This window comes from Etheostoma spectabile, chromosome 7 (genome assembly GCF_008692095.1).
Source record: "Etheostoma spectabile isolate EspeVRDwgs_2016 chromosome 7, UIUC_Espe_1.0, whole genome shotgun sequence".
In the NCBI taxonomy this organism is placed as follows: Eukaryota; Metazoa; Chordata; class Actinopteri; order Perciformes; family Percidae; genus Etheostoma; species Etheostoma spectabile.
In genome coordinates, this window is record NC_045739.1 from 7,646,596 (window position 1) to 7,670,609 (window position 24,014).

At 43.1% G+C, this 24,014-nt stretch overlaps 2 protein-coding genes across 10 annotated transcripts in view; both read right to left on the reverse strand.

Moving 5' to 3' along the window:
• top1b (DNA topoisomerase Ib) overlaps positions 1-8,873 on the reverse strand; it is a 13,048-nt gene extending 4,175 nt beyond the window's left edge. Inside the window, exons 1-18 of one of the 3 annotated variants that reach the window (XM_032520315.1) lie at positions 8,606-8,873; positions 8,269-8,293; positions 7,775-7,919; positions 6,694-6,790; positions 5,804-5,933; positions 5,607-5,662; positions 5,367-5,471; positions 5,159-5,249; positions 4,974-5,059; positions 4,720-4,835; positions 4,512-4,633; positions 4,284-4,406; positions 4,006-4,193; positions 2,306-2,450; positions 2,020-2,163; positions 1,440-1,625; positions 824-892; positions 572-686 (exon numbers count right to left, since the gene is read on the reverse strand). In XM_032520315.1, the coding sequence (XP_032376206.1) occupies positions 572-686; positions 824-892; positions 1,440-1,625; positions 2,020-2,163; positions 2,306-2,450; positions 4,006-4,193; positions 4,284-4,406; positions 4,512-4,633; positions 4,720-4,835; positions 4,974-5,059; positions 5,159-5,249; positions 5,367-5,471; positions 5,607-5,662; positions 5,804-5,933; positions 6,694-6,790; positions 7,775-7,919; positions 8,269-8,293; positions 8,606-8,625 (1,963 nt within the window). In that variant the 5' untranslated portion in view covers positions 8,626-8,873. Of the gene's footprint in view, positions 1-571; positions 687-823; positions 893-1,439; positions 1,626-2,019; positions 2,164-2,305; positions 2,451-4,005; positions 4,194-4,283; positions 4,407-4,511; positions 4,634-4,719; positions 4,836-4,973; positions 5,060-5,158; positions 5,250-5,366; positions 5,472-5,606; positions 5,663-5,803; positions 5,934-6,693; positions 6,791-7,348; positions 7,354-7,774; positions 7,920-8,268; positions 8,294-8,605 lie in introns of those variants that run through there. The other 2 variants (XM_032520317.1, XM_032520316.1) reach the window with 2 other exon arrangements.
• A 237-nt stretch (positions 8,874-9,110) lies between these two features.
• ncoa6 (nuclear receptor coactivator 6) lies at positions 9,111-21,829 on the reverse strand. 7 transcript variants are annotated; one of them, XM_032520310.1, is made up of 18 exons: positions 21,697-21,829; positions 20,529-20,851; positions 20,070-20,225; positions 19,801-19,923; positions 19,498-19,617; positions 18,545-19,390; positions 18,254-18,385; positions 15,333-16,659; positions 15,102-15,220; positions 14,537-15,003; positions 14,224-14,460; positions 13,267-14,091; positions 11,067-13,233; positions 10,647-10,709; positions 10,479-10,509; positions 9,982-10,023; positions 9,610-9,743; positions 9,111-9,498 (listed from the first exon to the last, which is right to left on the reverse strand). In XM_032520310.1, the coding sequence occupies exons 2-18, from the start codon at positions 20,809-20,811 to the stop codon at positions 9,452-9,454; spliced, it is 7,119 nt and encodes a 2,372-aa protein (XP_032376201.1). In that variant the 5' UTR covers positions 20,812-20,851; positions 21,697-21,829; the 3' UTR covers positions 9,111-9,451. The 7 variants fall into 7 exon arrangements, with proteins under 7 accessions (XP_032376201.1, XP_032376200.1, XP_032376198.1 ...); XM_032520309.1 differs by having other exon boundaries at positions 14,224-14,457; positions 19,492-19,617; XM_032520307.1 differs by having other exon boundaries at positions 19,492-19,617.
• Between the last annotated feature and the right edge of the window lie 2,185 nt (positions 21,830-24,014).

Sequence of the window (24,014 nt, forward strand, 5' to 3'; positions counted from 1 at the left end):
TTTACATAGACATTCTGATTTATTATTTGTTCCTGTCAGGTTTGTTTTATCATACCTGCATTTATATTCCATGTTGAACGTTCTACTACAAAGCCTTTTGTTGTACAACTCCCCTGTGGGGGAAGATCTAGAGCGGGCAGTTTTATTTAAATGGAGATTTTGCTATATTATCTGTAAAATTACCTCCGAAGAGAACCTATTCACAAATACTTCTGTACTTGAAGAGACTCATTTTTGCTAAAAAATAAAACAGTTCTCTAACAATTTTACACTTTAGAACTCTTTACAGATATTAAATTAATGAATTAATGGATGGATTTAATTATTCTTTTGGTCTTTACTTTGATGTATGCTGATAAACAATAGGATTATTACCTAGATTACATCATGTGGAATCATTTGTTGAGTTTAAAGTAATGTGTACTGGTCCACAAAGCTTTTTCCTATTAAACTTTTCCAGACATTTTTGTGCAATTCGTTGCACATTTAATGATCAATCTTTCAGATTTCCATAGACATTTAAGAAAAAGACCCTTAAACAGTGTGACTGGCTGAAGCTGCTGCCACTCACGGCAGGCAAGTTCTTTGAGCTGTTGTTGCAGGGTGATGGAGGCATTGTAGGTACGAAAGACTTTGGCTGTCAGGCCGTCCATCAGCTCCTGTAAGTGCTTATTCAGAATAGAAGTCTGCAGCGGACACCGAGAAAGAAAAGAGGGTACAGATGGGAGAAGCAGATGAAATAGAGTGAAACAAGGGTTACAACAAAAAAATGTTATCATACAGACTGAAGCCCCGGAGGCATATTTTCGTGTGTGTTTCTTACATTCAGTCGGTCAAAGAGGTCATCTTCAGGCTGCTTGTTCTCTAGGAACAGCTGGAGGTTTTTAAAGACCTGGTAGGAAATCAGCAAAGAGTGTTTTAGCATGAAATCAATTACATTTATGACTTAAGACTAAGAGTGTTCAGGGATGCACAACCCTTTTTTGCCAGATGGGGGTGCTATATTATTTCTGTAGTTTATTACAGGTAAATTGTCTTTTGTATGTATTTTTATGTGGAAGTGGGGATGCAGAGAGGAAGTGTGGCCAAATAGAAGGTGCCCAGGCGTGTTGAAGAATTTGTGACTGACAAGAGAAAATGTGTAGTGTATATCTGTGTGCATGTGTGTGTGTGTGCGCGCTTATGTGTCTGCTCCGTGTAAAGCAGGAAACAGACCACTGTCTGAGGCAGTGCTGACTGAAAGCTTTTAGTGCCTGATTACTTGTCTGTGCAAACATCCTCCTGAGTGTACCAACTTCTTACCTCATTAACACTAAATTTACATATCTGTCAAATAAACACCAGCCACTACCTCATAAAACCACATAAAAAGTTTTGTCTTCTCTTCTCTTCCTCCATTCCCACATTCCTGCACTCATTGGCCATTCCCATACTCTTACCCTCTTCTCCACGGGGATCTTGTTGTAGTAACGGATGGAGTCTTTTCCCAAGAAGTCAAACTCCACCACATACTCCTGGTCGTCCATCTTGGGGTAGAGTTTGATGTGCTCCACTCGCAGCGAACAGCAGCCAACTGTGTCCGCTGTCTCACCTTCCTCCTTTTCGTTGCCCGCCCTCAGTGCAAGCTACAAGTGGGAAACATGACCATACATCGTTATCATTACCAAGTCTTAAAGGGGAAATATTCTCATTTTCAGGTCCATTCTTGTATTTTGTATTTCTCCTAAAACATGTTTACATGCTGCAATTAAAAAAAAAAAAGAAATCTGAATATACCTGTATTCATGAAGGGAGCCCTTGTGGTTAATGGAAATGATAAAATGGGGTCTGTAGTAAAATAAGTAAATTTCAATGTTTCATGCAATGTAACATTGAGGGGAACCTTACTGTTATGGTAAATTTCATTCTCCATCCAGTGCTCTTTTCATTTGTATCACTAGTTCAAGTCAAAGATATGATGTTTGCAAGACATTTTGTTTTTGTATTTTATCATTGCAGTGTTACTGTCTTTCTCCTTACCTTGTCTATGAAATACAGAGCCACAGCCCTCTGCCTGATCCTCATCTCTTTTGACTTCCAGTCGTCTCTATATTGGGTACGAATGCGATCTACACACTTCTTCAACCGCCGGGCAGTCTCATACTTCTGCCAGTCCTTCTCCCCCTGCCATACACAGAAATTGCTTATTCAATAAGAAAACAGATGGATCATTTTTTTTCATCAAGGAATAACTGGTGAAATATTTACATTTAGGATTAAGACAAGCTTTAAGGGTTGAAGCTAAAAGGTGTGGGAGCACAGGTACCTTGATCCTGGAGCTAGGATTCAACATGATGTACTTGATGGAGCCCTGAATGTTCTCTGTCCAAGATGCCAGCCAGGTTACCTTGTTGTCATGGCGAACTTCCTTCCATTTTGTTCCCGGGGGAGGTTTAGGGTGCTTCGAGTCCCTACATAAAAGAGGCAGGTTTATCATAGGTGTGAAATGTGTTGACAGCTAGGTTTAAGGTTCGTTATTGGTCATGGTCACAACAATCCGGAAGTAGCCTTTGGCAATGAAAATCTTAGACCTCAGCTTGTCCCCAATGTTTGTTTAGCACAGCGTTTCCCGCTGGTTTCTCTGGGTGCTATGTCCACCGACACGGTGTTTCCAACTGTGTGTTGATTAAGGTACACTAAACACCACTTATTACCGGAAATTAATCTACTTCCATAAAGTATTTGGAATTTATTGTTATCTTGTTGTAGTTTCTGTTCCTGTTTTTCTCCCATCTACATCACACACTTTCTGTTTATCTTTAATATTGGTATTTATATTATTTTATTACAAGTACTTACTTTTCAATATTTATGGTCTCAGGTTAATATAATTTAAATTATGCTACCGACTCTTGCTTCTTTGCTCTAATTACACATTCAACTTAACTTAATTTTTAACGTCACTTACACCGCAATATTGTTTCTCTTATCATGGCAACCGCACTTTAAAATTCCTTTTGTTTGACGGCATTTTACTTACTCAGTCTACCATATTTTCATTGTCTATTTCTTGCCTGTATTTCTTGCCTTGTATTTCTTGCCTTGTATTTCTTTCGTGCTTACTTGTTTGTGTGTTATTGTTTTGTTTTTCTGTTTTTTGCTGTTGCTGCTATGCTGCTACTTGTAACGACAGAATTTCCCCGTCGTGGGATAAATAAAGTATAATCTAATCTAATCTAATCTAATGGGCCAGTCTAGGACTAACATTATATTGTAAAAGTGTACAGAGAAGTGTCACTGTAAAACAAACCCCGTTATGACCATGTGGGGGTCGACACATCCTCCTTGGGTCGGGTTATTGTTTGCACACATGCAGCATACTCTGACGGGAAGACTACCTTCAACACATTGCCGGCATGTGTGCAAATGCGTGCCAGAGATGTCCCTGCCATACTGTACATACCACATGTAGAAAATACATTGTCTTGCGTCTGAATGACTTTATTTTCTGTTATGCTACCTTTCGTTGAATTATTTTAGGGAACCCAACATGTCAAGTCCCTTGAGGGGTTTCTGGGTTTCCTTTGCATGTCTTTTTTTAAACTTATTTTGTTGTAGATGTTACACTGTTTATTTAGTTTTTGTTTTTAACATGTGCTGAATAAATCAAATCAATGGTACAAATTAGCCTTTCCACGGAGTGACAGACATAAAAAGAAAATTATTCCTATTGTCTCTATAAATAAATCGAGCAATCACAACATAGCAGTTAGAGGATGGAAGGGAAGATGAAGGGAAAGAAAACGTAAAAAGAAGGTTCAACAGGGATAGAGGAGTTAAGAGCAGGACAAAGAATGTGAGGTATATGTCTGTGGTTTGACAGGGCCACCTTGTGGTAAAAACTCAGAACTAGACACACTATTAACATCTGAGTTTTGTGTTCTTCATATGCATCCAAAACTAAACTTAAATGGAAATATCCATGACAGTGAGGGTGGTGATGACACTGGTGGTGAGATTACTCACTTGCTACAGTTAATAATGATGTCTTCAGGTCTGATGCGTCGTTTCAGCATGCCCATCTTCGGATGATCGCCTCGTCCTCGGAACAGGCCTGGTGGCTCGATGCGGAAGTTTCCGATCCTTTCCTTGTGGTTGTCCATTAGGCAGAAACCGTACTCCTGGAGGAGTCTCTCATTCTCCTCTTTGATTTTCTACAAAGTGTACAAAAGCATGAAAATACAAAGAGAGCTGTCATGATGCTTTTTTTAGGGTTGTGATAATCTGCATGAATTCAAGCCTACCTGTTTCTCCTCTTTTGACATCTGTTTCCTAGCTTCTGATTGGGCCTTGAAGTATTCATTCATTTCACTGAAGTTGCACTTGTTCATATCGGTGATCTTTGACTTCTCCTCGGATGTCATTTCCTGAAATAAAAGAGAAGACATCTGAATCATACGTGGATTTAAATACTTACACGGTATACACCCTCTGTAGATTCTGGCTCGAGATACTTGAATATGTCTCCCCACCTTCCTCCAGTCCTTAAAAAAGTTCTTCCTGAAGATGTCCTTGGTGGTGTACTCATGATCCAACATCTTGGCAAAAAATGTAGCTACCTCCTCAGCAGGAGCACTGAGTTTCATAGGCTTACCTACAAATTCAGAAACATCAGATCATAGTCTTTCCCAAAAATATGTAATAATTATTAAAAGTATTTTTTTCCACAGACAGTCTCACCATCATAATAAAATTTGACTTTGTCAGGCATAGGTTCATACGGAGGGGCAAACACTGGACCCTTATGCTCAAGGAAGCGCCATTTGGATCCATCTGTAGATCTTTCCTCCTCCCACCTAATCACCACAAACAACAAAAATAAAACCAATGAGAAAAGGACAAATATGGCATATACTTCTCAGTAGCTGTTTATATCCTTGTCTGTTGTGTAATTTCCTGAGGAAAAGAACAATTTGTCCCTGACGTTATCTTACCATTTCCACTTCTCCTCTTCTTCTTTCTTGGCTTTCTTTCCTTCTGTTCCCTTCTTGTCTTTTGTCTTCTTTTTGGCCTTTATGTCCTACAACAAATGAAGAGAACAGATTCATTGTAAAGAACACAATCAGCAGACATGAACATATACTCACCAAAATAATGATCAAATGAAAATGTAATGAACCTCATCTTCCTCATCATCTTCATACTCATGTTTCCTCTTCTTGGCCTTTTTGTCATGCTCTGTCTTGATTTTGTTGGGCTTGTATGCAAATCTGTAAACAAATGTATTGATAATAACGTATTAATAATGGTATCTCAGACTACAGAATAGACAGTGACAGACCATGAAGCATAAAGTAAAGATCTGGTTTAATTTGTATGAGACCCACTCTTCATCATCGTATTCCCGTTTGGAGGCCTTGTTGTGTTGGGGAGAAGGGTAGAAGCCATTGTCTTCTTCCGGCTCGCTCTTAATGGCAGAAAGGCTTGTATCTCTAAGGTACATATTAAAGACATTTAACTTCATATTAGTTTAACAATCTCCTATTGATCATAACCAAGCAAGGGTTAAGCTTAAAGTTTGTCCAGAACTGCTTTACAATCAGACACAACAGAGCAATGCTGTTTACCTTACATATCCATTTTCTTTCTCTTTTTTAGGCTTGTCTACATGGGATGACCTGATCTGTGAGAAACAGGGGAAAATATTAGCATATCTCTCTCTGTCTTTTGATGAATAAAATGTACTTTAACCGCTAAAGTTCATGTCACAAAATACTAAGGGTCATGATGAGGAAACACGTCATAATACTTAGACTAAACACACCTTCTCTTCTCTCCTCTTCTCTTTGTCCTTGTCTTTCTCTTTGTGTTTTTCCCTGTGCTTGTCTGAGCTGCCGCTGTGCTTCAGCTTCTCTTTGTCTCTGTGTTTCTTCTCAGAGTGGTCCTTATGTTCGCTGGAACACAGAAGCCGCAGGCGTCAGAGATCAAGTGCAAGAGGTCAGACGTGGTCCAGATGCGCGTACACACAAAAAAAATGTCATCGACAAAGCACACACCAACAGCAAATAAGAACAATTACAGTGTGATGGACAACAAGAACGCCCAAAGTTGTGACTGAACCAGACAAAAATGAAAACAAACCCACTGTCCAACAAGGGTTCAAATTACAAATGGTCTGCAGATGTCATTCATAGAAGTGGATTTCATGGAGTCCCTGTGATGTATTTTTGCTGATTTAACATGACAGCATTCTATTAGTTTCAATTAAATCACCTGTACCCTTGGCATTTCTTGTTTCTTGTTCTTGTTGGAAAATTTTGTATTTTTTGTTTCATTCTGCCAGAATCTGTATCCAAAATGCATGGACTTTGTCATTATCCCCCTCACTACAGATTCAGACGTGACTCTGTACACCAGAGGTTTACACCTCAACGCAGCGGCCGCAGGTTCGACTCCACCCTGCGGCCCTTTGCTGCATGTCCTTCCCCCTCTCTCAACCCTTTCATGTCTTCAGCTGTCCTTAATGACTAAAGGCCTAAATTGCCCAACAACAAAAAAATACCACTTCATAACATAATTTATAGGACAATATGAGTAATGGTAACACTAAAAGATTTTCATTTCAGGAGCTATAGACACCCGCAATGGTCAGTTCATGTGCAAAAACATCAACTCGAGTTTCGTAAACGAATAAATGATAGGAAGATATCCTACCTGTTGCTGTGCTTGAATTTCTCTCTCTCTTTGTCTTTCTTGTGGTCTTTGTGTCTGTATTCCTTGTCTTTGTGCTTGTCTTTATGTTTGTGGGTGTCTAGGATACAAAGGAGAGCTCAACTTGTTTAGCAACACTCACAAAAATCATAATAAAAACATATTTGCCCAATGTGTATATATGATAATCGTTCGAGATGCCCCATGTATTTATTTGAGCTCGGAAGTGTATTAACACTAGCAGACTAGCAAAAAACATCCTCCATATGTCTTCCATATCCCACCACCTTACTCTTTAAAGTCTAACTCCAATTTGCCCTCAGCGCCCTGCATTACTCCCAACACAAATTTGTTGTAGCTGTCCCACAATCCCCTGAGGTTCAACCTTCATCTTCATCTGCCTCCACACACCTGTATGGTGATGTTACAGGTATTTCCTTCACAAATTCTTGGTACTTGTCACTGTAATATTCTGGGAACAGTCTCACAACATTTGTCGCATATTAAACATAATAGCTTTTTTCAGCTGGCTTTTATCCAACTTTTGATGTAGGCTTAGCTCTTTAAATAGAAAATATGGGATTGCACTTGAGATGAAAAGTAATTTTCATACTCTCATTCGCTCTCAGTGCACCTAGTCAAATTATTAGGTTGTAACAATTTCTTTTATGAGTCTACATATTAAAATGTATCCTGCTGAGTAAAATCCATCCCGAGGTAAACCTGGTTTGGCTTGATCATCACCTCGTGGCGCCCTGTTGTTATGGCAGTTTAATAACGGGTATTATCCATGGTATTATATGTACTAAACAGTAACACACATCCCAAATTACAAAAAAAAAAAAAATCAAATAGACTGCTTTGCTTTTCATAACACCAAGCAGCAAATTATGCCTCCAAGAAAAAAAAAGTGCTATCAACTTTGCAAGGGTACTTTTGTGTGGAGGCTTTCATTTGTGCAAAAAATACTGCTCAAGGCTATGCTTTTAATAATGAAGTACAACTTTCTTTTCTGTGTTTTGAAGTTCTAAACTTATCTGTTAACATTTACTGCTGGCTTTTAAATTAATGTGTGAGCATTTACTGTTGGCAATGCAGATACATGTCTCTAGCACAGAGATGGAGGCAGAGGGCAGCTGGTGGTGAGATACGGGCGGGGAGAGGCGATAAGCTCCCAGCTCTAGCCTCCATATCACGGCAGACAGTTGGCCCCATGATCGGCGCCCTGGCTGTTGTACAGAAAAAAGAAAATGGCGCAGAGACTAAGTCCTCAGCCCCAATTCTGCCACTTTCGGCTTCATAATTCGTTGTAATTGCACGTACATATAATCAAATCAAAGCATGCAAAATAAACACGATGCCAGGCCCTTTCGGAATACCCCAGCAGATTAAAAAACCGAGAGTCGCAAGTGTGCATTTTGGACCCTCTTTTTGAACAATAGCCGCAAGAGAGTGGAGGAGAAGGGACTTAGTCTCTGGGACGCCATTTCTGTCCTTTAAAAACTAACAGTAGACTGGGCACGATTCCGACAAGAAATAAGAGTCAATATGAATCAAAATCCTCATCAGAGGACCTACCGCCCCCTTTAGATCCAGAATTAACCTGTAAATGGTGAAAAAAAATGATTTTAATATTTCAATTTAGAAAATGCCGGTTGCTCGGTTATTCAAGTTTCAATTGACATACCACCCTGGAAATGCATGAAATTTGCTACAATAAAATGCAAATAATTCACATAATTTCAAAGTTTGCACTAAAATAACACAGAGAACAGCGTAACTTCTTACGTTAACTGACGTTTCTTAACCATTACTTCATATCATGACGACTAATACTTTTAATCGTCATACTGTTATTACCAAGGTATATTTACACAAACTGACCAAAACCCCCGAATTATTGACCAAGAGGTACCTGAGAGTTTCCATGTCCATAGTCTCCGCTCATGGCCAAGTTGTTTTTGTTTATAAAGCAGGTGAAGTTATCACCGTAGACAGCTGTTCAGGATGCGAGGCTCAGGGAACCCTAACTGACAGACTGGAACTGGAATGGAGTCCCAACATTTACTGACTGCGCATGCTCACACCAACCTGAACGCCGAGAAAATACTATGCGTGGTCTCTACCTGAACCAGTATCAAAATGTCAAGTTAGTTACGTCAATGTTGATAGATAATCCTTTCAAATTATACTCATTATTATATTACACCCATACAGGATACATATCCTCGAGCGTCATGTTCTGTCAGGGCTTTAACTTCTCTTCACCTAAATGGAGTCCTGACTAATTACATCACACTCCGCCTCCTACTAGTGCTTTTCAATAGTACTTTAATGCAGTTCTGGTAGGAATTACCAAGCAGAGACTGCCCTTAAAATGACCAGCAACCTAATGACAATACATGAATCATTTTAGACAGTTTCACAGAACAAAAAGCAGTAGAAAATTTAATTCAGTTTTACAACATAATTATACAATCATGGCAAACTCCATTATCAGTCTTCACATGATTAATCCAGCATTTAATATAAAAAGCACATTCCCACAAACACATACAGTATTGCACACATTCTAACTACAATCTCACATAATAGCATTGACAAAACAATAGCATCATTCTTTTTAAAACAATCTGTACATAGTTTCTTCCTCCATTGAAAATTCATAATCTGGGACATAGAAACTGATATCAATTGATTCACAGCGGGAAACAAAAACATTTACAGTACAGTTCACAGGTTGCCACAACTGCAGTTGTGCCTATTTAGACTTCCTTCGTTTGGCCTGGGTGGGGCTTGCTCCAGTTTCTGTTAAAAAGCGTATACAAGTGTATTAGGGAAAAGGTTGTAATGCCTTGTATAGCTTAGGCATATTGATAGATATTCTGTCTTTAAAAGTTGTTTGTGTGTTTAAGTTACCTTTTACAGCAGCACTGGTGCCAGGCCTGGCTGATCTCTTCCTAATGCCACTGTCTGCTACTGGCTCTTCCTCCACCTCCTTCTCTGCCCGGGAGCTCCGTCTGCTCGGTCCCTTGGGCTTCTCCACAGCAGCCCTGGGAGGACCAGACAGAAAAACAACCACAAGGAAGGAAGGACAACACGAGGACGGGTTACTAAAGATGCAAGGGTGTAAGTTAACTCTGCTCTACTCAGAGAAAGATATAATACCACTCAGGACTCTGCTGTTTTTCCTCGTCTACCACAGATGCTGTCCGTCTTCATCCCGACAGCATCCACTACGTCGACATGACTGCTTGTGTCTTTGCAGCACAAACATGTTAAAATACATACCTTGGGACTAAGTTGATGGGCGTCTTTCTTTTCTTTGCCCATCTGTGATAGAAGTGGAAAAACAGCGGCAAACTGTAAACTGTGCTGAACAAACATGGCTTCACTGCCCCACCACATATATGACAAACCCCAGGAAAAGAGAAGTGGCTATAAAGGTCAGTTGAGTGGTGCAATTTGATTTGTGATAGGCGGTTCTTCGTTTAAACTTCTGACATGCATTAGAATATTTATATTGTTGCATGCCAATCATACATACCAAGTGCTGAGGCCACGTGGCTCATTGTTTTCACCATGTACCTCCTTGGACAACCAAATGAACTCCCTAAGTTTCAGTACAGTTAGAAATGTCTAAAAATTTCCCCTTCAAGAGCACAAGACTTAAGACTAGGCCAGCTTTTCAGCGATCAATAGTAACTCCCTCCATAGACCCCAGCACATGAAGCATTACACAGCTAATCAACAACACAGAATAATACAAATGTTACAAGGAATCTTACCCCTGCTCAGAACCTGTCAAGACCTCTTCACCTGAACAGGACAAAAACAAGAGTTAATTTTATGCCACCTAGTCCCAAGTGGCTCATTTAAGATAATATGGAATTTTTTTTTTCCTTCTATTTAATAAACATACGCAATAAGCTTTTTTTTTTTTTAACTGCACTTACCCATCTTCTCACTGGCAACAGGTTCTTGGGCCTGTGGGACATCTTGTTGAATAGGTGCTGGGAAAACGTATAAAATAGAACTGACATTGTTGAATATGTAAAACAGATTAATAGTTAGGAATAGGTATCAACTAAAGTCACATAAAATGGCTTTGTAAATGTATATGGTGTTGAGCAGTCAACTTTCTCTCCTCCACTGTCACCCCCAATTAGCAAAGGTTTTGCACAAAGCAATCCTTTTCCTTTTAAAAAAAACAAACAACAACAACAGGTTGGGAATACTAAATACTTTTTGTAAATGTACAAACCCAGGAAAGCTTAATACTTAAGATTGCATGACACTTGCTTAACCTTACCAAGGATCATGGCCAGAATGTGGTCATTATCCTGTTTACTTAATAGCTGGGCATTTACCTGCCATGGTCTGAGTGGTTTCAGCAGATACAGCAGCTGGCGGCATGGGGGGCTCAATAGTTGGAGGGTCAGGCTGAGCTCTTGAAACTCTGCTGGGGTTAGCAGCTGGAGAGGATGTGGTAGGGGCAACCTTCAGAGTAGGTCCAGATCCAGCAACAATGGACGGTACAGGACTTTGTACAGAAGCAACCGTAGAGAGGGTAGCAGAAGAGACACCTGTGGTAGCACCAACTACAGTGACAATAGGAGCTTGAGAAGTTACAGCCTGGCTTGAGATAGAAGCTGGTGCAGGCACTGGAGCCTGGGTGACAATCTGAGTAGCAACAGCCACTTGGCCAGGAACTGGGATTGGAGAGGAGACAGCAGGTGGAGTGTTTGGAGCAGCAGCCGTAGTAGTAGTTTGAGGAGCTAGTGTCTCAATCTGAATGGCAGGACTAGCAGGAGGATGAAAACTCTGTGGTGTCACCGCCCCGGTGGGCCCTGGCGCAGACCTTTCTACAAGACTCTGCTGGGAATCAGCTGTACCAGAAAGAGCTGAAGCAGTCTGTCCAGGTTTACTTTTCAGCTGGGCAGTGGGAGATGGCGACATGGGGCTCTTTCGAATAGTGTTAGCTGCCACAGGACTAGAGCAGAGAGGAGGAGAAGCCAGGGGTGGCTGAAAGGGAGAGGTTGTTGAAGGGCTTGGAAGGGGAGATGGCTGCCGGACTGGAGGAATAGGTTTCTGAGCAAAACCTCCCTCACCTACATTTTCGGTTTTAAAAGGGGCCCCTGAGTTCATTTGCTTAAGAACTGGGGAAGTACCAACTGGGACTGATGAGGACACACTAGTTGCAATCTGGACCTGTCCAACAGCACTTCTGGTGGGCTGAGTGCTGGTCATGTTAGCCAATGAGGACTGGGTGGCGCTTGGGGCAGAAGAAAGTTGGAGGTTTGTAGTGGACACTTGAATAGGCCCCACCATGGTGACTGACTGTGATACCATGGTGGTATTGGGAGCCACAGATGCACCTGGGACCTGGAAAATTGGGTTGATAAATACAGGGGTGGTGGTGATAAACTGAGGTCGGGGGGCAGGGGCCTGCTGCTGGATGTCCTGAGGTCTAATGTTCTTGTTAGGGACAGCCACCATGGTGGAGACCATAGATGTGGGTGCCTGGGGAGTGGGGGCGGAGGTGATGGGGTTAGAGGTGACAAACACAGTTATCTGGCTGGGGGAAATTGTGCTAGAAGAGGCAGGGATTTGTATGACTGAGTTAACACTTGTCACAGGTTTGGGACTAGGGCTTGGTTTTAGAGCTGCGCTGGCTGAGCTGGAGTTTGAACTGGTACTAACAGTCAAGGAAGGACTGCTCTGACCGGAAGTGACTGGGTTGGGGATTACACTTGTGGTGGCATTAGTGTTGGTACTAGGAGTGGGGCAGAGGGTAGGTGTTGGGTTTAAATTTGGACTGGGATTGACACCAAGGCTGGAGATGGGGTTTTGGCTAAGGCTGGGGGTGGTATTAGAGATCCTGTTAGGGCTAGACTGTGAATTGGAAATTGACACAGGCTGCAAATTAGGACTGCTGGTAGGGATTTTTACAGCAGGTTTGGGTTTAGCTTCCGATTCATTTATAGTGGCAGTGGAAGTGACAGCAGCTGACATATCTGTATCCTGGGAATTACTGTGGAGTGGTCTCTCTAGATCCAAAGCAGACTTTGGGCTGTCCTTCCCCATAACATCCCTAACAGTATTACTCTGTATGGGCCGAAGAGGCATGTTAGGGATACCAGAGTTATCCAGTAACTGGTTGAGGGAGGTTGGAGCTGACCTGAGAGTAGGTGAGACCTCAGAGTCCTGCACAGATGCTGGGTGCCTCTCAACTGAACCAGCCTGCAGTTCTAAGTCAGGTTTAGGCTGCTGAGGCATGGGGAAACGAGAACTTGCCATTCTGGGAGCTGATAACTCCCTTAAAGACTGTGGCTGGGGCATCTGTCGCTGCTCTGCTGTCATTCCCTGACTTTCCCTGGCTCCCTCAGCAGGGTTACCTTGCATCCCATGAAAGGGGCTCTGAGTCTGCGGTGTCTCCATAGCCCCACTCACTTGTGAAGGCATAGATACTGGACTTGGGGGTACTGAGGTAGGGCTTAGCATCATGGTTTGCCCTTGAGGGTTGACCAACTGCTGCTGCTGCTGCTGCTGCTGCTGCTGCTGCTGCTGCTGCTGGGGGGGAGGGCAGGTGATGGCCATCTTTGTCCCCTTTTGTCTCCCTGGACTTGGGGTGGCTGACTTACGGCTAGAGGCTGGACTTGACCTCCGGCTATTACTAGGACTTGCCCTCTTACCCTGCCCTCCAGTCTGCCTGTCCTGTTTAGTGCCTGTGCCTCCTACTCCAGTGCCAGTAGTGAAAGGCTGTTGACTGTTGTTAGTGTTATTTCCACCCACAGTGCCATTGTTGTTGTTCCCTGGTAAACTTAAGCTAGGAGGCGCCTGTCCAATTGCTTTCAGAGTTGTTGGGTTAAGACCTTGCTGATCAAATCCCCGGTTTAAGTTAGGCTGCCTGGGAGGCAGAGGAATGTTGATTTTGGGAGGAAACAGCCCTGCAATAGAGGCATTTAGCCTCTCAGGTGAAAGGTTGATTTCGGAGGGCTCAGTACTGGGTGGGCGATTAGTTGGGGTGAGAGGATGGTGGTAGGGTCTGGGGCTGGCTCTGTTGGGGGTTTTTGGCCTGGAGCTCTGTGAAGTTGTGGGGACATTGGGGAAATGAAGGCCAGGCATGGGGCCTCCTTGCTGAGGCTGACTTGGTAATTGTTGCTGGGGACTGGCTCCAGTATGTTGGGGCATTGGTGATGGACCGGGGCCTTGCTTCATCATGTGAGCGTTGGAGCCCTGATTGGCCATCATCTGTTGGGTTCCATTTCCAGACTGCAACCCAATTTCAGGGCCACCAGGCCTGTCCTGCTTCGGGTGGGACCCTGCAATAGCCTCTTCAGTTCCAGTGCCTTGAGGACCTGCATCAGGATGGGACATTCTTCGCGCAGCGCCTGCAAGCTAGAAAGGACCACAGATACAGTGTACAGTTTACACCTAAGAAAATAAATAGTGCAATCACAAGTCAAATTCAAATCCTGAGATGTGAATGTCAAGATTATATTTACAAATGCTGGAGCACATGGCCCTCACCTGTGGGTTCACCATCAGGGGCAACCCTCTGGCTTTGTCAGGTGACAGCGGTACCCCCCCATGTCCTTGAAGGCTGATCATTACAGGCATGTTGCCTTGTTGTGAGACAGGGAGCCTCTGCACCTCAGGTGGATTGCCCATGCTCCTAGGAGTGAGCTGCCCTCCTGGGGGGATGGACATGCGATTCTTTGCCTGCTCCTGCTGCATCTTCAGCATCATCATCATCTGCTGTTGTTGCTAAAATGCAAAATGTAGATAAGCCTTTGGGTTCATAAAAAAATGCTGTCAAAAAGTAACATCATAATAATAATACCTGCTGTTGCAAGTGTGGTTGTTGAGTTTGCTGCTGCTGTAGCTGATGAGGGTGCATCTGGGGCTGGCCTTGACCAGAAGTCTGCTGCCCTGTCATCCCCTGTTGCCCTTGAGCATTCTGGAGACCCTGCATCTGCTGCATCTGTTGCATCTGCTGTTGCTGCATCTGCTGTTGTTGTAATTGTTGCTGCTGTTGCTGCATTTGCTGTTGTTGCATTTGTTGTTGTATTTGTTGCTGCTGCTGCTGCATTTGTTGTTGCTGTATCTGCTGCTGTTGCATGTGCTGCATTTGTTGTTGTTGTTGTTGCTGCTGCTGCTGCTGCTGCTGTTGTTGTTGTTGTTGTTGTTGCTGCTGCTGTTGTTGTTGTTGTTGTTGCTGCTGCTGTTGCTGTTGTTGTTGCTGTTGTTGCATAAACTGCATGGGTACCTGCTGCAATACTCTCTGGTCTGCAGGTTGGCCAGGAAAGCCTAGGTTAAGTGTAGAGAGGCATAAGTATACACGTAAAGTTACTACTACAAATAAAAAAAGCAGATACTAAAGAATTGCCAAAATGTCTGTCATTTACCTGCAGGCCTGTTGGCAAAATCAGGGAGTTTCTGGCCAGAGTTATCTAATCCCAAACTCTGTTCACCACCCAGATTTGGTAGTTCAGAATCCTCCATGCCAGCAGCCACATCAAGACCACTAAGAGAAAAATTAAGTGACACTGAATCAATGAATTTATGTAACAGTGATACAACATACTTTAACTGTCTACCATGGCAAAAACAAACCTGTAAAAAATACAAATTATTACCCAAGCCCCTCTACTTGCTGTTGTCCTTCTCCCTCTTTGGGCTTCTTCTTTCGTGCTGGTTTCTTCTTTTTGGGTTTGGCCTGATTGCCCCCCCCTGCTCCCTGTTTTCCTCCGGGCCCAAACTGGCTGGCTGAGATATCACTCTGCAGCAGGTTGACCAGCAGTGGGCTAGTCAGTGTTACATCCTTGTTGACAGGAAAGCCTCCTGGCTGTACACAGGGTCCCCCCATTGGCATCTGACCTGGAAACTGTGGGTTAAAGTTCATGCCATGTCCTGCAAAGTGGCCATTTCCCATCTGCATGTGCTGAGGGCCCCCCATCATGCCTTGCTGCTGCTGCTGTGCCTGCATATCAGGGACCATCTGTTGGACCCCCAAGTCCCCCGCCCCACTATTAGGATCTCCCAAAGGATGTGGATGTTGTTGAGTTGCCTGTTGTTGCTGTTGCAACATGGCCTGTTGCTGTTGTTTCTGCTGCTGCTGTAACTGCTGCTGTTGCAACTGTTGTTGGATAAGAGGATGACCTGCAGGGAGCCTCATCTGTTGCCCATGCATGCCCATAGCTTGATTAGGATTGCCAGCAATAGGAACCTGGGATTGTTGCTGGTTCATCTGCTGGTGTTGTTGTTGCTGCTGCTGTTGCTGTAGCTGTTGTAACTGGTGCTGTTGTTGCTGCTGTTGTAATTGCTGTTGTTGGAGTTGAGCCATTTGCTGCTGCTGTTGTGGAGTCATCTGCTGTGGTACAACCTGGCCCTGGAACTGAGCCATGTTACCTGGAACGTTTGGAGCAGGGCCTCGAATCATCTGACCAGGCATGACCCCAGCTGGAATCTTGCCTCCAAATGCCTGCTTGTTGCCTTGCATCTGGTTGGCAACCATTTGTTCCATCATGGAGTTTTGTTGCTGCTGTTGTTGTTGTTGTTGCTGCTGCTGCTGCTGCTGCTGCTGCTGCTGTAGGAGCATGGCCTGGTGCCCTTGGCCTCCAACCATCTGACCCTGCCCATGCATCACCCCCTGGCCTTGCTGAGGCATCATTTGCTTGGGTGGGGTCATCCCTCCTCTCTGCCCTTGACTGAGGGGCCTTGAAAGGACAGTCTGACCTCCACCCTGGCCTTGAACCTTCTGGCTGGGGGAGGAAGACACGGGCTGGACCTGATGCTGGAGGCCCATCATCTGGGTCTGGAGGCCTGGCTGTTGCTGGCCCATAATAGGCCCAGTGGTTGTACCAGGGGGCATTCCTGCCATGCTACTTTGTACACCCATAACATTGGGTTGGGCATGGGGTGGACCTTGCATTGAGTTTGGTGTGGTGACTGAAGGCGGAGCTCCTGATTTAAAATAGAGAGGACATTTTTTTTTTAATCACTTAAACAGGTGCTTTGCAACAGGTTATAAGCAATTATGCCTTCTGCTAAGTGCATGTTAAGACATGGCATGTCAAATGAGGCTGTTGACACATCTTAGCAGTTCATCAAATCTAAATGTCTACAACCAACAGACTGCACAGCTAGGACTTTAAGAGTTGAGTATTATTATTAGCAAAATACTTTTAAATATAGTTTTAGTGATTAAAAAAAAGTGATAAAAACACTGCACTAAAGACACTGCACTAACCAAGTGCAGTGCCTTCTTTAAATTTTTTCTAAAACAGTAACAAAATATACCACTAGCACCAATTCTTCCAAGTATTCTAATGTTTCATGTAACAATTCTGCAAACTTGATGTGTTTGTTTTATGAATGTTACTCTGACAAGGTTCAAGTTTGACTGTTGCATTATCACCACAAGAAACACCATGTGGTAAAATATTATGGTGACATTCTAAATTAAGCTAATTTAACAAAATCTTACTACCAAGGAAGGAATTTGTGTGTGTGTCCAATGAGGCTGCGTGTCAAAATGTGGTGCAGTATGGACACGTTTATTATTAATACACTCTGAATAAACCATAGGGGGCGCTATGTGCAGAACGGGGGCATTTCAGGGCTCTGCAAGCTGGACCAAATGGCAACCTCCGGTGCTGAAAAATGAAGCCACTGCTAAAGTGCCAGAAACAGCAGTGTATATTTATGCATAATTAAGGGAGTGTTGCTTTCTTTGACTGACAGGTAGGCTGCTGTCACAGGAGGCAAGCATACACTGTAGGCTTCATTCTGCCCGCCTCAGCTCCATACACGCTCCACCTCTTTGCTCATTTTTGGATTAGCTGACGGCAGGCAGTGCCAAAATGGTGACCTATGAATCCCAGTGTTGAGTGTGAATTTGGATGAGTGGGTTTCAAGAAAGCTACTTGCAGCAAAACCACAGGCAAAGCAATCAACCTGTTCTGAACTTGCATGTTTTTAACGGGCATTGCACTAGAAATTCTAAATGTAATATGATCACTTTAAAGTTTGTTTTAAACTACTCAATTTCAACAAGTCTACAGTGAACTGAAAACATTACTAATCTACAATAATACTAGATTAAGCTGTGATTCCTTATGTTGGTAGTTCATATGGCTGATAAACTGATGACCCATTGCAGTTTATTATTTTTAAATTAGACCTGCCATTTTAGCACACTTGCGTCAACAATCTTCTGTGCTGGTGATAACGGTTTATATTTTCTGATCTCAAACTTTAGGTCTAAAACTTGGTTCTATAATTGCTGTTTTCTGTGGGAAAAACCTAAATTTTTATGTATTTCAGTAGTTACTAGTTTTATAGAAGTTAACAGCATATAGGAAATGCGGTAGTGTTTCAGTAGCCATGTGTTTGTGGTTTTTCCAGCATTTGATTGTATTAGTCAAAGAGCATATCATGACGACGAATAGTTTATTTCTTAAATGTAAAATATCTTGCCTCAGTACATGCAATTGTCACATGTAATAGGGATTTTTGCCAAAAATGTTTGTGCATGCATAAACAGCAAATCTTTTACCTGTGTGAGTCATCGCTTGGCTGCTCTGTAGCTGCTGACTGGCTCCTCCACCAGGAGTTCCTGCAGTGCTGGCACTCACCTGACCTTGGACAAAGTTTGGGTTTGGAAAGCCCATGGGACGCTTTTGCATGCCTGTAATCAGTATTCATCGATTTTGTTATTAAAGACATCAGAGTACTTTGAAATTCCATAGTAAGGCATATACATGGGCAAAAAACATGAAAGATTTTTTTTTTATTTTTTTTATTTGCATTTCAGCCTACCAAGAAACTGTTACCAACTGTAACCTACCTGGGTGAACTTGAGCACCAGGCTGTCCATGCTGGGGCATTCCCATGAATCCTTGTTGCATGTTACCCTGTTGGCCAAGGGCTACCCTTCCTGGTGATCCAACGCCCTGGGGAAAACCCTGTGGAGTTGTAGGTCTCTGAGCCATCATGGGAGGAGTCCCAGGTGAACCCTGCTGAAAAGGAGACGAGGAGGAACCAGGGGACTTGGCAGTGAGGTTGCCCTGCGGTCCAGAAGTTGTTGGAAGTGGTGGAGGGGCTCTGGGTGGTCCTGCAACACCACCAGGGCCAGCCTGTGGACCTTTAGGCTGGGGAGCGGCAAACTGACCAACTCCTGTCTGCTGCTGTTGTTGTTGTAATTGTCCCTGTCCCATGGCATTGAATACCTGCCCAGCCTGCTGGCTGCCAAATGGGTAAGGGGGTGGAGGGTGGCTGGGAGTCTGAACTGTAGCAAGGGAGGGTGGACGTTGAACCATTTGGGCTTGGGGTGGGGGCTTTCTCCAAGCAGGGCCTCCTTGAGCAGCTGGTGACTGGAGGACCCCAGAGGGCAACTGGTTCCAGCCAGGAGGCACAGCCATCTGGCCCGATGGGTTGAATGGAGGTCTAGGTCCAAGCTGGGAGAGCTGAGCCTGCTGCTGGGCCTGTTGCTGGGCCTGTTGCTGTTGGTGATGTTGTTGTTGTTGAAGCTGCTGCAGTGCAGCAGGGTTGAGTGGTCTCCCACCTTGCAGGGCCTGCATGTGATGGGCAGCCTGAGGCGGCATTGGGCCTGAGACATGGGGACCAGCCTGTTGGTGGTGAAGTTGCTGTTGCTGCTGAACTGACATGCCTGGCATCATTGGATCCATAACATCTGTAGGAGAGGAGGATGCAGATTTTCCATTATTGTACTGTCCAAGCTGTAAGATATTCAAAATTACATCATTTATCATTTGACGTACAAGAAATAAAGACCTGAACCTGTCTGTGAAGATGGTCTCGGAACACGAGGATGCATCTGTCCACTGCTGCCTGGTACCATAGCCTGACCTGCCATACCAGGCCCAGTGGGAACCATTGTTGGATTAGCCATCCTAACCCCTATTTTGAAAAATATGTGCATATTTAAATCACTTTAAATCCTCAACCAAAATACAAAAGGAGAAAAACAATCAATGTATTACTCCTACTACTAAAACTATTGTCCAATATGCAAGCACAGTTTCAGTCTAGTTGGTATATTGTGTATAGAGACAATGTGTAATCAATTCAGTAAAATAATACCTGGACCAGGCTGTCCTGGAAAGCCAACATCCATTCTCATCTGGCCAGGTGCTCCAATTGGTCCATTCACTCTGACTTCTTGTACTCTATTTGGTCCCACAGCCACATTGATGGACCCTTCCCCTGAACAACAATAGAGGGAACTTGTATAACTAACCTTAATTAGGGTATAGCTTGTATGCTTTATTCTTAAGTGCTGCCGACAGATAAATCATTGTTTCTTGCATACTGTTTTAAAGCAACACGTTGCTTGAAGGCTGTGCAGTTACCTTCTATCTGCACGGAGAGAATCCCCAGGTCTCTGAGCTGCTGCTGGTTGTTCTGGGCCAACAGTCGGAGTCGCTCAGCAGCATCCCGAGGAATGTTGAACGTAACACGCACACTGTTCCACGGCTCCACATGTTGTGGCTGTAGCCTCTCTGAGCCTAAATGAGGGACATTTAATTTAACAAAGTTACAATTGCAGTAGACACAAGATGGAAACGAATCCAAGAGACTATTGGTTCGAGAAGGACAAGGAAAGGATGGACACACAAAACTCTTGCTGGAAAACACAATAGCACACAGAAATCAGGTCATATTGGAATTGTTTATAACAAAAATATCTTCATTGTGAAAGTGAATACCTCAGAATTGTCAGTATATAGGCAGTTAAGGTTAAAAACAAACAAATGCCTGTACCGTCCCTCCCCCCAACGTAAAATAGAGTCAAACAACATTAAACTAACCCATATCCAGCATGTTTGGTATCCCACTGAGGATAGTGTCAAGTTTTTGAATGAAGTCCTCGTCCTCCATATTCCCTTGAAAGGCAACGAAAACTGTAAAATCTTCTCCCTCCTCGCCGTTTTCTTCCGTGCCATCATGCGTGTTATCTTTCTCCTCTTCTGTTGCTGCGCCTCCATGGCTGTCATCATCCTCCCCAACACCAGAGTCCCTGTCGGAATCATTATCTGGTTCCAGGTACTCAGTCCTCTGGGACAGCGGAGGTGGGGTACGTCGATGCGCCATCCTCCCCTCTTACTAGGAGTGGCGTTTGAACCGTTTTATGCTGAAATTGCACATAGGAGAGACACAAATCACTAGTCCATCCTATTAAAAAACACTAATGACAGTCAAAAAAACTGTAGAGCTGACAAAGTAAAGTGTATACTATCAGCATTGGAGTAACGTTAGTAAAAAACGGTAGATCTGATGCTGGATTAATGGTTAGTACGTTCTCAGTTATACACTGCAAGTTTCAGATGAGACATGGTAAAAAAAAAAATGTATTTTTTTTTGATAATCCACGTCAAGTAAATAGATGACGTTATCACAATAACGTTAACAATACACCTCTACGTTAGTGACATCATTGTGAGGATGTTAAACTTATAACAGCAGACATGTCAAAAGATTTCAAAAGGGACTGTAGGTGGTTGATATATGTAAACTGTGATTTGCATGTCAAATAACGTTAACGTTACATTGTATAAACCCACTACCCTAACCGGTGGGCAGCTTGGTTAACATGATCGGCCCAGCAGTAGCACGGGCCTTAGCGCAAACATAAGCTAACGAAACGAAATCTAGCTAAATCGGCACGGAGAACACAAATATCCCGTAACGTTATCTCATGTCATTGTGCATTTCAATGCCGATAAGAACAACACTTACAATTCAAAAGAATACGTTTCTAGCAGTTAGCGCACTATGAAGGAGGATAAAAATGAACGTCAAGGCGGTTCCTGCTGGCTTCATCGAAAGCTCCAGTTAGCAAACGTTAGCTAGGTAGCGCTGCAGTTAATTCATTACGTATGCATTAAAACACAACTTTTTGGCTTCCAAATTTGTTAGCTTTAACTTGCTACATAGCATCAGCAGTAGATTCCGCACGGAAAAAAGCAAAAGCCTTACCACATATATTCATCTGAAAATAAATTCGACCAGTCGACATCTGCTAGCCAGATTAGCTAACAAAACATGAACCACAAGCAAATCAGAAACGATGTCAAGGTAGCGAAAAATACTATTTCCGGTAGTGTTCGCCAAAATAAAATCCCAATTATTAAATAAGCAACGTCCCTTTGAGAAAAAAACAAACACTTGGTTATATTATCAAGAATGTATATTGAGTAGTTAAAAAACAAATCCAATTACGTTCTCTCCAAACGTCACCTTCACAAAATCAAAGCATCTCATTTATATTATATCCTTTTTTTATTATTATTATTATTTTCAGTTTTCTGAATTTAATTTAAAGTTTACAGTATTCTATGGTCCTCGAAGCTAACCAAGTGTGTATTTTAGTTGGATCCATATCAGAATCAGCTTTACTGGTAAGTAAGTATTAACACATACAGGGATTTTGGCTGTTTTTGTTGTTGCTCTCAAAGGAACAGGAACAGACAGGGATTAAAACAACATAAACCAAGTTTATCATCCCGGACATCCTCAGCACCAAATTCACCCAGCTCACTGTGCCAGCCTCCACCTGTCAGTGGATCACAAACTTCTTGACTGCAGGAGTCAGCAGGTGAGGCTGAGGAACATCACATGCAGCACATGGATTATTAGCGACCCCCTGGGGTGTGTGCTCTCCCCACTGCTCTTCTCCCTTCTACACCAATGACTGCGCCTCAGGAGACCCATCTGTTAAATTCCTGAAGTTTGCTGACGACACCACCGTCATCAGCCTCCTCCGGTACGGTGATGAGCCGGCCAACAGACCAGCTGGCTCTCTGGTGTGGTCAGAACAACCTTGAGCTTAACACGTTCAAAACTGTGGGGATGATCTTGGACTTTGGGAAGAGCCCCCCCCCCCCCTCCAGTCTTCCCCCCATCACCTTACTCAACAGCCCCGCGTCTGCTGTGGAATTCTTCAGGTTTCTGGGATCCACTATATCCCAGGACCTAAAGTGGGAGCCCAACACTGACACCATCATCAAAAAGGCCCAAAAGAGGCTGTACTTCCTGCGCCAACTCAGGAAGTTCAACCTGCCTAAGGAGCTGCTGATCCACTTCTACACAGTCATCATCCAGTCTGTCCTCTGCACATCTATCACTGTCTGGTTTGGATCTGCCACCAAAAAGGATCCCATCTTATCCCGGACACAACCTGTTCCAGCTTCTCCCCTCTGGTAGGCACTACAGAGCAGTGTACGCCAAAACCAACTGACTCAGGAACAGTTTCTTTCCACAAGCCATCACTTTGATGAACAGCTGACTTCTGACTCACAGTGCCAGGTTCAATTCCTGTGCAATAACCCAGCAACACTGTCTCTAACCAGTCTGTTTGCTGGTTCCACTCATATTTATTCATCATTCTCATTCTCTATTTCAGAGCAGTTCACATTGTAATATAATACTTATATAACGTAATACTATTTATTCCAGCACCCTCTGCACTATGCTCCATAATTAAAATAATAACTATCATAGCTATAATTTACTCATGCATTTTTTGCACTTTTCATTGCACTATTGCCTCAACCTGTCTATATTGTTTTTGTATGTATATAATGTGTTTGCTTAGTATGAGTAGGCGCATTGTGACCAATACGATTCGGTCAAAATTCCTCGTATGTGTCCTCATACCTGGCAAATAAAACTCATTCTGATTCTGACAAACATTTGACAACTATATACATATACATTATACAGTAGCCTACTGTGCAAAAGTTTTAGCCAGGTATGATAAAATTATGTAAACTAAGAATAAACACTCATTATTGTACCGTTCTCTAACTCTTTGGCAAACAAACTGCCTTATGCTACAGCCACATATTTCAGATTTTGACTCACCAGTCCAGAGCACCTGCAGCCATTTTTTCTGCACCCTAGTTCCTATATTTTCCAAGCCTCTCTTCAGTTCAGAACGAGTAACTCTTATGGCGCCATTTTGATGCTAACAAGCCATCACCCCTCGTTAGCATTCCATTGACTGACATTCATTTTGACGTCGCTTTGACAGCAAATAACTTTAAATCTGAAGCATTTAAAGACTCTATTTGTCAACTGTTTATTTCTAAAGAAACAAAGAAATGTAAAATAGTCTCCGTTACCTTGTGCCTCATGTTATGGCCAAGTAGCAGACGTTTTAAAAAGAAAATAGGCTAACGATTGTGTCATAACCACGCGACTTACAGTCGCATAGTGGAGGAATTACTGTGGAGTACAGGATAAGCTCTTAGGCAGTTTCGACTTACATTAGCTGTTTAGGTTTAATAACTAAT

Coding starts and splice junctions, on each gene's coding strand:
- ncoa6 (XM_032520307.1), bottom strand. CDS start 20,811: ATGGCGCATCGACGTACCCCACCTCCGCTGTCCCAGAGGACTGAGTAC. Junction 15,004..15,101: donor TTTTGCCAACAGGCCTGCAG/GTAAATGACAGA, acceptor CACTTAACCTAG/GCTTTCCTGGCCAACCTGCA. Junction 13,234..13,266: donor CCATCACCTGCCCTCCCCCC/CAGCAGCAGCAG, acceptor CAGCAGCAGCAG/CAGCAGCAGCAGTTGGTCAA.